General features: G+C 50.5%; 1 protein-coding gene across 6 annotated transcripts in view; it reads right to left on the reverse strand.

Annotated features, from left to right (window-relative positions):
• Positions 1 to 3,818: 3,818 nt before the first annotated feature.
• ARHGAP44 (Rho GTPase activating protein 44) overlaps positions 3,819 to 12,286 on the reverse strand; it is a 165,781-nt gene continuing 157,313 nt past the window's right edge. For 5 of the 6 annotated variants that reach the window (XM_032777065.2, XM_032777061.2, XM_032777064.2 and 2 more), the window contains one exon: positions 3,819 to 7,338. In XM_032777065.2, the coding sequence (XP_032632956.1) occupies positions 7,196 to 7,338 (143 nt within the window). In that variant the 3' untranslated portion in view covers positions 3,819 to 7,195. The remainder of the gene's footprint in view (positions 7,339 to 12,286) is intronic. The other variant, XM_032777062.2, reaches the window with a different exon arrangement.

Genomic DNA, 12,286 nt, shown 5'->3' on the forward strand with positions numbered 1-12,286 from the left:
AAGCTGCGCTCCACTGTTCCAACGACCGACACGGGCGGTAAGAAGGAACTGAAGGGCGGCTGGGTCGGCAGGGGTATATATCCGGCACCATAGCGGCGCCACTCCAGGGGGCGCCCTGCCGACCCACCGAGTGTTGCTAGGGTAAAAATCTTCCGGTGAACGTGCATGCGGCGCGCGCACACCTAACTGGAATGGATATGAGCAAGCACTCGAAGAAGAAGAGACAGGAACCCAGAGGAGGGCAGGTGCCAGCGGGCAGAGGAGCAGGGGGCTAGCCTGGAAGGGGAGAGCTGAGCCGCCAGGAGGAGAGGTGGATGAGGTTTCTCCATGGCCCAGGGAGCCAGGACACTGACTGGTTCCTAGAGAACAGAGCCCACATCACACCCCCAAGCCCCCTGCCCAAAGGGCATGTGGCCTCCGTTTGCAGGCTCAGCAGAGAGCAAGGAGCGAATGGGCCCTGCAGTGAGGGCAGCACACACCTGGGTGGGGCAGGGGGATGGGGTCCGCCAGGGGCTGGGCTGGCACATGGGCCAGGTGGTTGCCCTGCTGTTCCCATAGCATCCAGGAACTGGGGCTATGATGAGGCCTTCGCTCTGCAGGGCTGACAGTCCAGCCCCACGATGCTGAGCACACAGGAGGGGCTTGGGCTCCAGAGCTCTCCAGCCAATGGCATTTACTGTATGAGCAGTAGCTGCATATTCATCCCAGCCCCACTGCTGCTTGGGGCAGGGGCAGCCACCCTGACTCGTTCTTCCCCCGGCACAGTCCTGAGCCCCTGCAGCACTCGTTACTGGGCTGCTGGCTGGGTCTGGTAAGGGTCTCAGTCTGAGCAAAAGTCCATTCAACTCCCAGCCTCTGACCACATGCAAGGCACTGCCACTGGGAACATGCCATGCTGACTGCCAGGGAGCAGCAGCACTACTCAGCTGAGCCTCAGGGGGTGGGGGCCAGAGCCAGCACGGGGGAGGGAAGCAACAGGGAAGGCTCAGAACAGCTGCAGCATGGCAAAGGGGCTGGAGCAGGCCACAGAAAGAAAAGATGGAGCAGATCCCAGATGGCGTAAATCAGGGCAGCTCCAGTGGAGTCTGTGAGGGGGACGGCTCCACATCCAATCTTACCACACATGGCGATCTGGGCAGAGAATCTTTTGGGTCAGCTGTTTTGCAGGAAGGCAGCGTCCACCCAAGATGATCAGCTCCATCAACTTCCAGCCAAATGTTCACCCATTTTTCATTGCTGTACTGACAATGTTAATTAGTCCTGGAAACAGAAAGAAATCTGTCTGCCCGCATGGCCTCTGTGGTTGGGGTGTCGTAGTCTTCAATTTGTTTATCCTCACAGCTGCCCTATGAGGCAAGGGAGAGGTTTGATTCCCATTCCAGCTCGAATTGGGGAGAAAGATAAGCAGTGGTACGCTGCCAAGCTCCGCCCTCTTTACAGGCCAAAGTGAAACCTCACTCTCAGCAGATGGCGCAGATGTTCACAGTATGTCTGGGCAGGCTCAGCTCACCCTCCGTGGGGTTCAGATTCACACTCCCCTGCCCTGTGAGGCAGAATTGAGACCTAGGCACAATGCGGGCATGTGCCCAGAGCCCTGGCTCCCAGATATGAGGACTGCAATTGCAGCTTTCACTAAGATAAAACGTTTGTGGCTTTCATCATTGCGAAGGAAAACTCGAAAATGCAACCTGAGTGTAACCAATGCAACGTCTGCCTGAGCCTGCAGCAGAGGACGGATCAGCAGCCATTAGTGTCAGGGAGGAAGCTGTTGGTCCCACACCCACCAGCAGAGCAGACTTGGCCTTTGTTGCTCTGGGGCAGAGAGGCTGGCTGCCTGGGGAAGCAGGTGGTGGTGGTATGGGCCACTGGGCTCAAAGGACTTTCCTTTGGCGAAGTTCAAATACCGCCAGGGCTTAGCTCTCCCCCTCTGGTTTTCAGTTCCATGAATGGGGTAGGGTGACAAGAGGTGGTTGTATCTCCCAAACACCCAAATAGTGGCACCAAAGGAAACCATGCAGACCTGTAACTCTCCCTCTTCTTCCTTACATGCAATGAAATAGTTAACAATGCTGCCATTCAAATGAGCATCATGGGGCATCTAGGTTAACTCCCCACACCACTGAAGGGGGCAGTTCAGGCTCTCAGCAGATCCTGGCAGACATCACTGCATCAGAGACCTTTGGTGTGGCCTGATCCCCATTTGACAGGTGGAAAGTGAGGCACCGAGACGGCAGAGGGACCCCCCAAGGTTAGGGAGATGGGTAGAGCCAGAAGGGAACCCAGCTCTTTTAACCAAGTCTCAGTCCAGTGCCTTATGCACTAGCCCAGACTTCTCAGGGTTCTTGTCTGTGCAACATTTGTCAGAAAAACACAGGAGTTCCCCTTCAAATAAACTGCACAGAACGTGGACCGTTTTTATTCTGTGTTTGTAAAGCACCGAGCTCAGTGGGGCCCTGGTCCATGACCAGGCTCTGAGGAGCAACCAGAGTACAGATAATAAACAGTAATAATAATTTAGCTCTTACTAAGGATCCAGATCAGATATAAAATCCCTACCGCCCTGTAACACTGCCAGCCCAGATAGTATTTCTTTACATTGCAGACTCTGAAAAATAAATGGAGAACTTTGAACAACCAAGTATTGTGTCTGGAAGAGAGATCAGAGGTAGAGAACGTTCATTGTTTTACCTGGTTTTATTATTGGGAGACGGTTTCAAAGTGAAGTCTGACCCACTTTTGCCAACAGAAGAGGCCATTTGTCTGGGGCTAAAGCATCTCTGGAGCCAGCCAGGCAGTGAAGAGAGAGATGGCAGACAGGCTGGGTTGTTTCACTCCAGGACTGATTGGGATCAGATTAAAAACCAGGCGAAAGTCCGTGCCCTAGATCAGCAGATTGAACACTCCCATGTTTGGTGAAGGAAACACACGAGAGTTTGCCTCTGAGAGGAACAATTTGGGAGCTAAACAGCTTCATTTCTTTGTTTCTGAGTCAATTTTGGGTGCTATTAGGAGTTATTGGGTAGGATGAAGAAGAAACGTGTTTGTGTCTAAGGCACCGATCCTGCAAACATTTATGGATGCGCTTAATTTTGGAATCCATGTGACGACTCAGCTGAGCAAAATTATGCCTCCCTGCAAGTATCTGGAGGCCTGGAGCCTGAAGCTGTGGTTTCCTTCTGCACTCGTCGAGCTTAGCTACACAATTTGTGCCCATTTTCAGGAAAGCACATAAGGCTTAAACCGAGTGAACAATTTATCTGCTGATGTTAGTGACTGTGGACATGTGTGTGCTCCACTGAAACCAAGGGGGAGGGGGTTCCATTGAATTGCATCAGGGCAAATCAGACCCTGAAATAAGCCTGTGCTGCTTTTGACCCCATTAGCCCTCCAGAACCAGCCCAGTTACAGGAAAGGAGGCTGGAGCCAGATCCTCCATGTACATCAGCAAAACTGAGTTTCAATCGGTTTCATCTGTGCAAACCCACACAAGGCAGGGTCCTCCCCCGAGCCCAGGCCCCAGCTCAAGCATCTACACCATAATTGTCTTGCCCCACAGCTCAAGTCAGCTGACCCGGGCCTTGCAGTGCCTGAGGATCTCATTTGACTTTGCAGGGCTTTTACTACTGGGGATGATTCACAGATTTCAAGGCCAGAAGGCACTACCGTGCCAGGCAGTCTGACCTCCACTGGATTGTGTCAGAAGAGCGAAGCACCCACTATTAGCTATTGGTTCCCCTTGCAGATACTTACAGACTGTGATCAAGTCACCCCTTACCTTTCTCTGCGTTAAGCTAAATAGATCAAGCTCCTTGAGTCTATCACTATAAGGCAGGTTTTCTAGTCCTTTAGTCATTCTCATGGCTCCCCTCTGATCTCTCTCCAACTTATGAACATCCTTCCTGAATTGTGGGCACCAGAACTGGACACAGGATTCCTGCAGTGGTCGCACTAGTGTCAAATACAGAGGTAAAATAACCTCTCTACTCCTATGTGGAACACTCTTAGGGTGACCAGATGTCCCAATTTTATCAGGACAGTCCTGATTTTGGGATCTTTTTCTTATATAGGCTCCCATTACCCCCCCATCCCCGTCCCGACTTTTCACACTTGCTGTCTGGTCACCCTAGACGCTCTTGTTTATGCATCCTAGGATCACAGTAGCTCTTCTGGTCACAGCATCACACTAGCTCAGCTGATTATCCACCATGACCCCCAAATCTTTTTCAGAGTCCCTGCTTCCCAGGACAGAGTCCCCCATCCTGTTGGCATGGCCTCCATTCTTTGTTCCTAGATGAACACGTTTACATTTAGCCGTATTAAAACATATTGTTTGCTTGAGCTCAGCCTATCAAATGATCCTCATTGCTTTGGATCAATGACCTGTCCTCTTCATTACTGACCACTCCCCCAATTTTTGTCACAACTGCAAACTTTATTAGTTATGATTTTTTGTTTTCTTTCAGGTCATTCATAAAAATACTACAGGGCCAAGAACCGAGCCCTGCAAGACCCCACTGGAAACAGGCGCACTCAGTGCTTACTCTGCTTACACTTACGTTTTGGGATCTATCACTTAGCCAACTTTTAATGCAGTTAACGGGGGCCATGTAAATTTTATATCATTCTAGTTTTTAATCAAAAATGTCCTGTGGAATCCAGTCAAATGCCTCACAGAAGAGTAAGTATAATACATCAACACGATTACCTTTATCAACCAAACTTGTAATCTTATGAACAAAAATAAATCAAAATAGTTTGAGAGGATCTGGTCTCCAAGTTGTACAAGAAGGAAAGAGGCCAGCTTGACTTTCAGCTCCCAGGCTGAGCTTGCAAGGCTGACTGGTAGGAGAGCCCAGTGTTTTACTTGCAAACTGCACAGATTTGCTCCAGGGAAAGAGAAAAAAAAGTCACCCAGGACCCTCCAGGCTGTTTTTGCAGTGTGGCTTTGCAAAGAAGTACGCCACATTTGGCGGGGAGGGAAGGGGGTGTTTCTCCACTTCCCCATTTGAAGTGGAACAGGCCTAATGGATGTCATCTTTCTTTTCTGTAAGCGTTTGCTCAGATTAAGCTCTGCCCTGGCCAATGTTCTTGTGATAACTGCCCTACCAAAGACACGCAGCTGATCCACCAACACAAGCCTGGATGTCCTCTTGACAAGTGCTGGAGTCTCCATGAATTCCACTACAGACTTCGCTATCACGATTGATTTTACAGAGAAGACATCCAGATACCATGGTGATGGGCTGCAGCATAAACTCCTGAGAATGGCAAGGTTTTTTCACTGATGAATCTTCACCACTGACCCTTCTACAATCTCACCTCCCCCTCTCCTGGGCAAAGAGGCACAGCGAGACCTGGATTGAAGGCTACATATATGGGTTCAGCAGACAACATCAGTTGATTCTATTTTAATGAGAACACCTTCCAAGGAGAGTCGGGGGCAGGGTGGTGTGGGGAGTCAAGCGTGCGGCTTCTTTCAAGAAGCTGCTCGGGGTGTTGATATTTCAAGTCAGAGTGTGAGACACAAACCTGCAAGTCCTTCTGGAGGAACTGCTGCAAACACATGACATTCACTGTGTTTGAGGAGAAGAACCCCAGTTTTACCAACAGTTTTGACAGCAATTTGCACATTTATTTCCGGTGATTTTGCACTACACCCCTGCCCCTCCCTCTCCCCTGTGTCCCCATTACAGTCTGAGTGATGAGTTGCACTTATGACCTGTGCAAAAAGCTGTAACATCTTAACTTGCAAATACGGCTGTGAGAGAATATTTCTTTATACATTTATACTGGATCCGGGGACGCTAAGCATTTCAATTTACATTGTACATTGGTACACCAGTTCAGATGGAATGGCTCAAATAAAACAAATATATATAGATCTATTTTATATATACAAATATATAATATATATATATATATATATGCAGACAGATTATATATATATATATATATCTTTCAAAAGGATAAAAGGTTAAATTTGTCTTTGCATGCACCACCAAAACCTCTGCTCCTCACCACCCAAACAAAAGAGTTAACTAAGGCTCAGTGCTGAGTAAACTGTAATCAGGTCCCTGGTAACATGTCCCTGTAGTCAGTTTCACCCTCTCCTCGCAGACACTGATGCAGGAATATGTGACACATGGTGGGGGGAGATGAGGGTGTTGCGCTGGTGAGCAGTGAGCTGGAAAGGCAAGGTCACCCGGGCCACATCTCACTTTCTAAAGCACAGGTAGGGGGACACAACATGAGCACATTATTGCTATTCAAAGCATGGCCTTGCTCTCCAGCACAAAGTGGCATCATTCACGCCAACGGGTCCCACGCCTCCCTTGCCAATGGCAGGCGTGTCCATGCTGCTCCCAACTGCCTGCTGTGGTCCCAAGAGGAACAGTCACCTGGTTCCTCGCCAAATCCCCAGCTGCAGCTCAGACAGGGAGTCGTTTCCGGCCAATAACAAGGAGTCAAGCCAACAAAGAAACAAGGGAAGGAGAAAAAGCCAGGGTGAGGTATTTGGGAATGATGAGACATGGTTCAGATCCCACTGGGGCAAACTCTCTCCTGGAGACCACCCTGCAGGTGTCACCCTAAAGCGGTCAGTTTGGCAGACAGTCTGGAAAACAACAGGCTTATAAGAGTTAGAGACGACACCTCTCCCATAACAGCCTTCCTGCAGGGGACGGAGACAGCATGGGCATTGACAGCACAGCAGTGCAGCTGGAAAAGCAATAGGCCATCGGGCAAGGATTTCACCAGCTGCCAGGCAAGGGGACGCTGGTGGAACCCAACGAGCGGAACCCACTGGGCACCATTACTGCAGTGACCACCCTGCCGAAGAGCAATGGGGAATGTGTGTTTGGGGGGTGGGGAGGGGGGTTGGGGTTATTTTTGGAACAGGGCTGAAAGCTTGAAAGGGGAATACTTAGGCACCAAGTCAAAAGGCAAAGTTTGGATAAGGCGAAACAAACTGATGGAAATAAGTAACCAAAACTGCCCCAGAAATGCATTTTGCCATGGAGACAGGCTGTCCCTGTTTGCTACAAGTCACACATGTCCATCCAGCCAGCTCACACTGGTAGCTGGCGAATGGAGCCCCCACTGAGAGCAAGCCCTGCCAGGGCAAGGTCTCCGGACCGTAGTGGTTATGGGATCACATGTATGTACAAGAGAGTCAATGGGGGAAGGGGACACTATGTCATAGGGCGGTGCTTTCTGATTCTTCCTCTTCCGAATCGACTTTCCCTGCCGCAGAATGTCTCTGGGTTTGTTCCAGCGGATCTCGGTGGAGTGCAGGATCAACCTCGACGTGTATAGAAGGGACATCAAAGTGGACGAGCTCTGCAATCGGGCACAGAAAGGCAGAGGTAAGAGGCTACTCTGGGAGAACCCGCGCTAAGACGGACAGATGAGATCAGCAAAAAGCAGCTTGGGAGGCGCTGCTTTTTCTAGCAGCAAAAATGTTTCTCAGGCTAGTACGTTGTTAATGTCAGAACACGGGATGTCATAATAAAGTCTAGGTTTGCACCTTCTATCGTTTTCACTTCCTCTCCTGAAGCTTGGGTGTCTCCGTTGCAGCAGCTAGCTTCTCTCTTATTCTTGTCACTATCCCCATGGGCCTGCTAGGACTCAGCACAAATGCCGAGCCCAGAGTCTTTCCAAAACACGGGGCAGAAACTGGCACCTTCTACTGACCCCTTGTTTTTGTCTCGGGCCCTTACACTTTGCAGACTTGCCTTAGCCCCTTTCAATCTTTCCCCGTCGTAGATAGTAGAGTGGAAAACGCTATGGAGCCATATAGCCTACCCCTCGTATGGGAATACAGGATTGGTCCCGAGAGGATACTCTCTATTGCTTAGTCTAGTTGTGAATGTCTCCAGGGCAGGGACTTTGACAGTAGATCTCACACTCAAAGAGCTATTACCTCTCATGTACTCATGGCTATTTCCTAAACTCCACTTCATTTTCCTTTTCAAATCTGCCAGTATTCAGTACCCCCTCCATCTTTTCTCCTAGAGCACATGAGATTGCTTGGCGGACAGGGAGAAAGACATGAAAGGATATTAAACTCACTCGCCCAAATACACAGCCACCTCATTAGCTGGGTCCTTTCCAACTGCCAAGTGCAAATGCCACAATTACCACACTAGCCAGGGTTGCTAGGTTTCTAATTAGGCGCCAAAGCCAGCCCCACTCCATGCATTCTCCCTTTTCCTGAATCATAGGGAAATGAGTGACACACGAGGCCTGCGTCTCATTTGAGGGCGGGACGTGCGTAGGCGAGTGGCCAGACAGGTACATGGACTGCCCACAGCATGCAGCATTGGACTGGCCTTTGGGGCAAGGTCAAGGGCCATCAATTCAGGTCTCAAATACAGTAAGTTACTCTGCCTTGGCAGGAGGGTCTTCTGGGACTTCCCCCTCCCCATTTTCCCCCTTTGCCCCCTCAAGCAGCCTGTGTTGAGCCAATCTGCTCTTCTAGCTGCACCGATGGAAGAAGCGGCTAGGGAGATATGGGTGCGGAGGGTGCTGCGTCCATGGCACGGCAGCTCCTTGAAGCCCAGGGAACAAGGAGCAGAGCTCAGGCCTCCACACTGCTCCCACACCTAGATGGGCAGAGTGAGCTGGCTGCACTCACGCCACATGAATTTCCACAGACCGGCAGCAGGTCCAAAGCCCAGTGGGTTCCAGCTCCGGACGCTTGTGTGGTGTCTGTGTCTGTGTCACACACACACACACTCTCTCTCTCTCTCAAACACACACACAGTCTTTCACACTCACTTCCCAACACAGACTTGTATTACTGTTGTTGGTACTTCTTTCGAAGTGTGTTATTTTAGCTTTTGACTGGTCTGTGCATTTCATCGTTTTTATTTCTCTCTTACGCTCACATTGAATTCTTTGAGTAGTGAGTTCTAAAATGCCCACCCTGTCCTGACTGGAGTAATTATCCCTACAGTAACTTTTTGAAAATATACATCCTAGCTAGGTTTTTTGTTTCTACTGGTGGTGCACATGTGCACATACCTCAATATTGGTGCACGTAACAAAATTCAGCTTGCACATGGATGGAAAAAATTAGAGGGAACATTGCTAGTAACCCTTCGAATGCTGGCCAGGTGGGTGGCACTTCATACCTTCAGGAGATGGTTGGTGGTGGGGCGGGGGGTTGAGGCCAGAGGAAGGCAGAGCTGGACAAGGGCCTCCTGGGTACAGTCAGTCCTGGTCCAACTTGCCTCTCTCTGGCTGGCAATTCTTCCCCTGCGCTTGGGCTCTGTGCTTCTCTGAGTCCCACTTCATACCAAGAGGAAGGGAAGGTCAGTCACCTCAGTGGAAACAGCCAGGGACAGGCACAGCCTGCCATGGCTCTGGGCTGACGGTGAATCAGGCAGGCAAACGGGGGGCAGGTGGCTCTTCACCTGTGCATGGGAGGTACACTTTTGGACCTAGGTGCGGCTTATGCTCCAGTAAGTCTGTTAGTCTATAAGGTGCCACAGGACTCTATCGCTTATTGGAGAAACAGGCACCGGGTTTTCTGAGCTCCTGCCCCTCAGTCTGGAGCCCTGAGGAGCAAACTCAAGTCCTGGAGTTAGAAGGTTAAAAAAGAAACCCTACGCAATACATAGGCCTGGGTGTAGCTGGAGATCCATTGGAGAGAGCACTCCCAGCCCTGCGTAAGCACCTGCCTGGGGAAGAGCAGAGTACCCCAACTGAGATTTGCTGTGTGGCTCTGGGAGCAGAGTTTGGCCTAGAGGGGGTATGACTGGCAGATGTCATGGGCCCAGTCTGTGCTCTCACACCCATACAGCTTACTTCGGGGATGTGCGGCCCAGAGAGATGGGATGGTGGGACAGTGCCCACACCCCCTCTCCCCTCCCCCAACAGTTTATATGAAGATTTAGGCTCATTTTACACCAGGGGTAAACTTCTGCTCTTGCCTACACCAGGGCAACACTGCTGATTTCCCTGAGCTTGCACCACCAGAAATTTGCCTCCAGATTTTTATATTCCTTTTCCACCGTCACTGATCCATTGTTCCTAATGACCGCACAAGCGCCCCTTCCCAACTGGAATAAGCTTGCCTCGCGCAGCCTTAAACATGAGAGTGGGCCCACATTTTCAGGAGCACAGCTAACGCCTCTTGTGGGCATCAGCATTCTCCAAAGCCTGCAGCGTGGACGTGTAAACCAGGTAGACGTGTTTAGAACCACAGAGCTGTAAGGCTAGCAGGGACCTTGAGATGTCACCTAGCCAGCCCCCTGAGCTAAGGCTGGGTCATTTGCCCATGGGTGTCTGAGATGATCTCTTCCCTGATGCCAAATGAGCAGCTGCAGATATTGGACCATTTTGCATCTGGCCAGTGGGACTAGGTGTACAGCTGGCTCACACGGTGTGAGAGGCTCTATATTTTAGCTACACTGGATAGGGTTACCAGGTGTCCGGTTTTCAACTGGAAAGGGGACCTGGCAGTGTCCGGTCAGATGAACTGACTGGACACCAAAAGTCTGGTTACCGCGGTGGTGGGGGGAAGGTGCTGGGTCATCAACCCATGCCAGCCCCTGCTCGGCGGGGGCTGCCTCCTTCCTGTATCTCTTGGGCAGGCTCTGCATCAGGTTGCAGTTCCAGTTCTAGCCCCAGAGCAGAGGGAGCCCACCTGCGGGGTGAGGGTGGGTGGGAGGAAGGTGGAAAGGATTGCAACGAGGAAGGGGGAGGGGAATGAGTGGGGGTGGGGGCTCAAGGGAAGAGGCAGAGCAAGGGTGGGGCCTGGGAGAAGAAGTGGAGCAGGAGAGGGCCTCAGGGGAAAGGGAAGGGGGCTCCAGTTTTCAGACATGAAGCAGTTTTAGTTTTTGAAATAAAGAAGCCTAATTGTCATGTGTATTTGAAATAAGCTCACTGCTAACCAGCGTTGTGAGACTGTTTCCATCGGATAAGGTTTTGCAGCATGTAATGGGAAGATACTGAGGAAACCCCTGCTGGAAAAAAATCCAGGGAAGATCATTGCAAACCAGGGTGTGCTGTCATGACTACAGTCTGTGAAGTGGCTAATTAGGGTTAGCTAACAGCCATGCAAATGTCAGTCCAGAGATGCTCTAGTAATACTTGGACTTGCCCATGGCCGGACCCGGGGGCAAACCACTAATATCTGAGCCCTGGAACAAGTGTTTGTAGAGGGACTGGACTAGTATTTACAAACACGTTCGCTAACTTGAGCAAAATGGTAATCACTTAACTAGTGTGGAGACAGGAGCAAAAATTCTAGCCTTGACAGCCCCTTAGGGCTTGTCTTCAGAGCAGCGTCGGCTATACTCGAGTTAGCTCAGCTCTAGTGAGAGCAGCCACACCTTGGAGCTGCCCTGGGTGGCTGGACTAGTAGCACAGAATAGTTTTGTTCCCTCTGCGTTACTAGCTCGAGCATCTACGCATCCCCCAACAGGCCAGCTAGCTTGAGTCCAAAGCACGCCTAGGTGGAGCGAGAGATTTTTGGCCAGTTAGATTTAACACTCGAGTTATAGCTGGTGCTAACACCGCAGCGGAGAACAGCCTGTGGATGCACACTTGTCCAGTTCACATGCCATCAAAACGTGTAGTGCATCTGCTGGTGCACCGCGGAGGCCCACTGACGTGCTGGTCCTGTGTGTTCCACTGCAGGGCAGGTGGAGTTCTACTGGTGTGGCACTGCAGTGACTTGCAGTGGCTGTTTTTATCAACCGGGCTGCTCAGCCTAACAGTCCCATACCACGTGCCTAGCATGCAGGCCTCATTTGTCACCTGTGACATTAGGCTCTTAACGCTACAGCGCATTTGCATGATGCTATTCGTTCATTTTATGATGCATCCGACGAAGTGGGTAATCACCCACGAAAGCTCATGCTCCAAAACGTCTGTTAGTCTATAAGGTGCCACAGGATTCTCTGCTGCTTTTACAGATCCAGACTAACACGGCTACCCCTCTGATACGGTTCATTTTATCGGCGCGTATTTCCAGAGTGCTCCTGACCAGAGTAAATAAGCACCACCTAGTGACGCTAAATATCCCCAGAAAACATACCATCGGCATCAATACCCAATCAAGGCAATTAAGAACAGCAATATCATGACATCCCTTCTGAAAAACAATACATGAAATGGAAGAGGGAGAAATTATTCATACAGGTCAGTTCTAAGCCATGGTTGGGAGGGGAAGAAAGGGGAGGGGAAGATCAGGAGCTGGTCATGGGATTGTCTTCATTGACTGATTTCAATATACAAAGGGGGCAGGAACAAAGGGCAGCGGTTCCAGGAAGCAAAA

The sequence above is a fragment of the Chelonoidis abingdonii genome, chromosome 13, assembly GCF_003597395.2.
Source record: "Chelonoidis abingdonii isolate Lonesome George chromosome 13, CheloAbing_2.0, whole genome shotgun sequence".
In the NCBI taxonomy this organism is placed as follows: domain Eukaryota; kingdom Metazoa; phylum Chordata; order Testudines; family Testudinidae; genus Chelonoidis; species Chelonoidis abingdonii.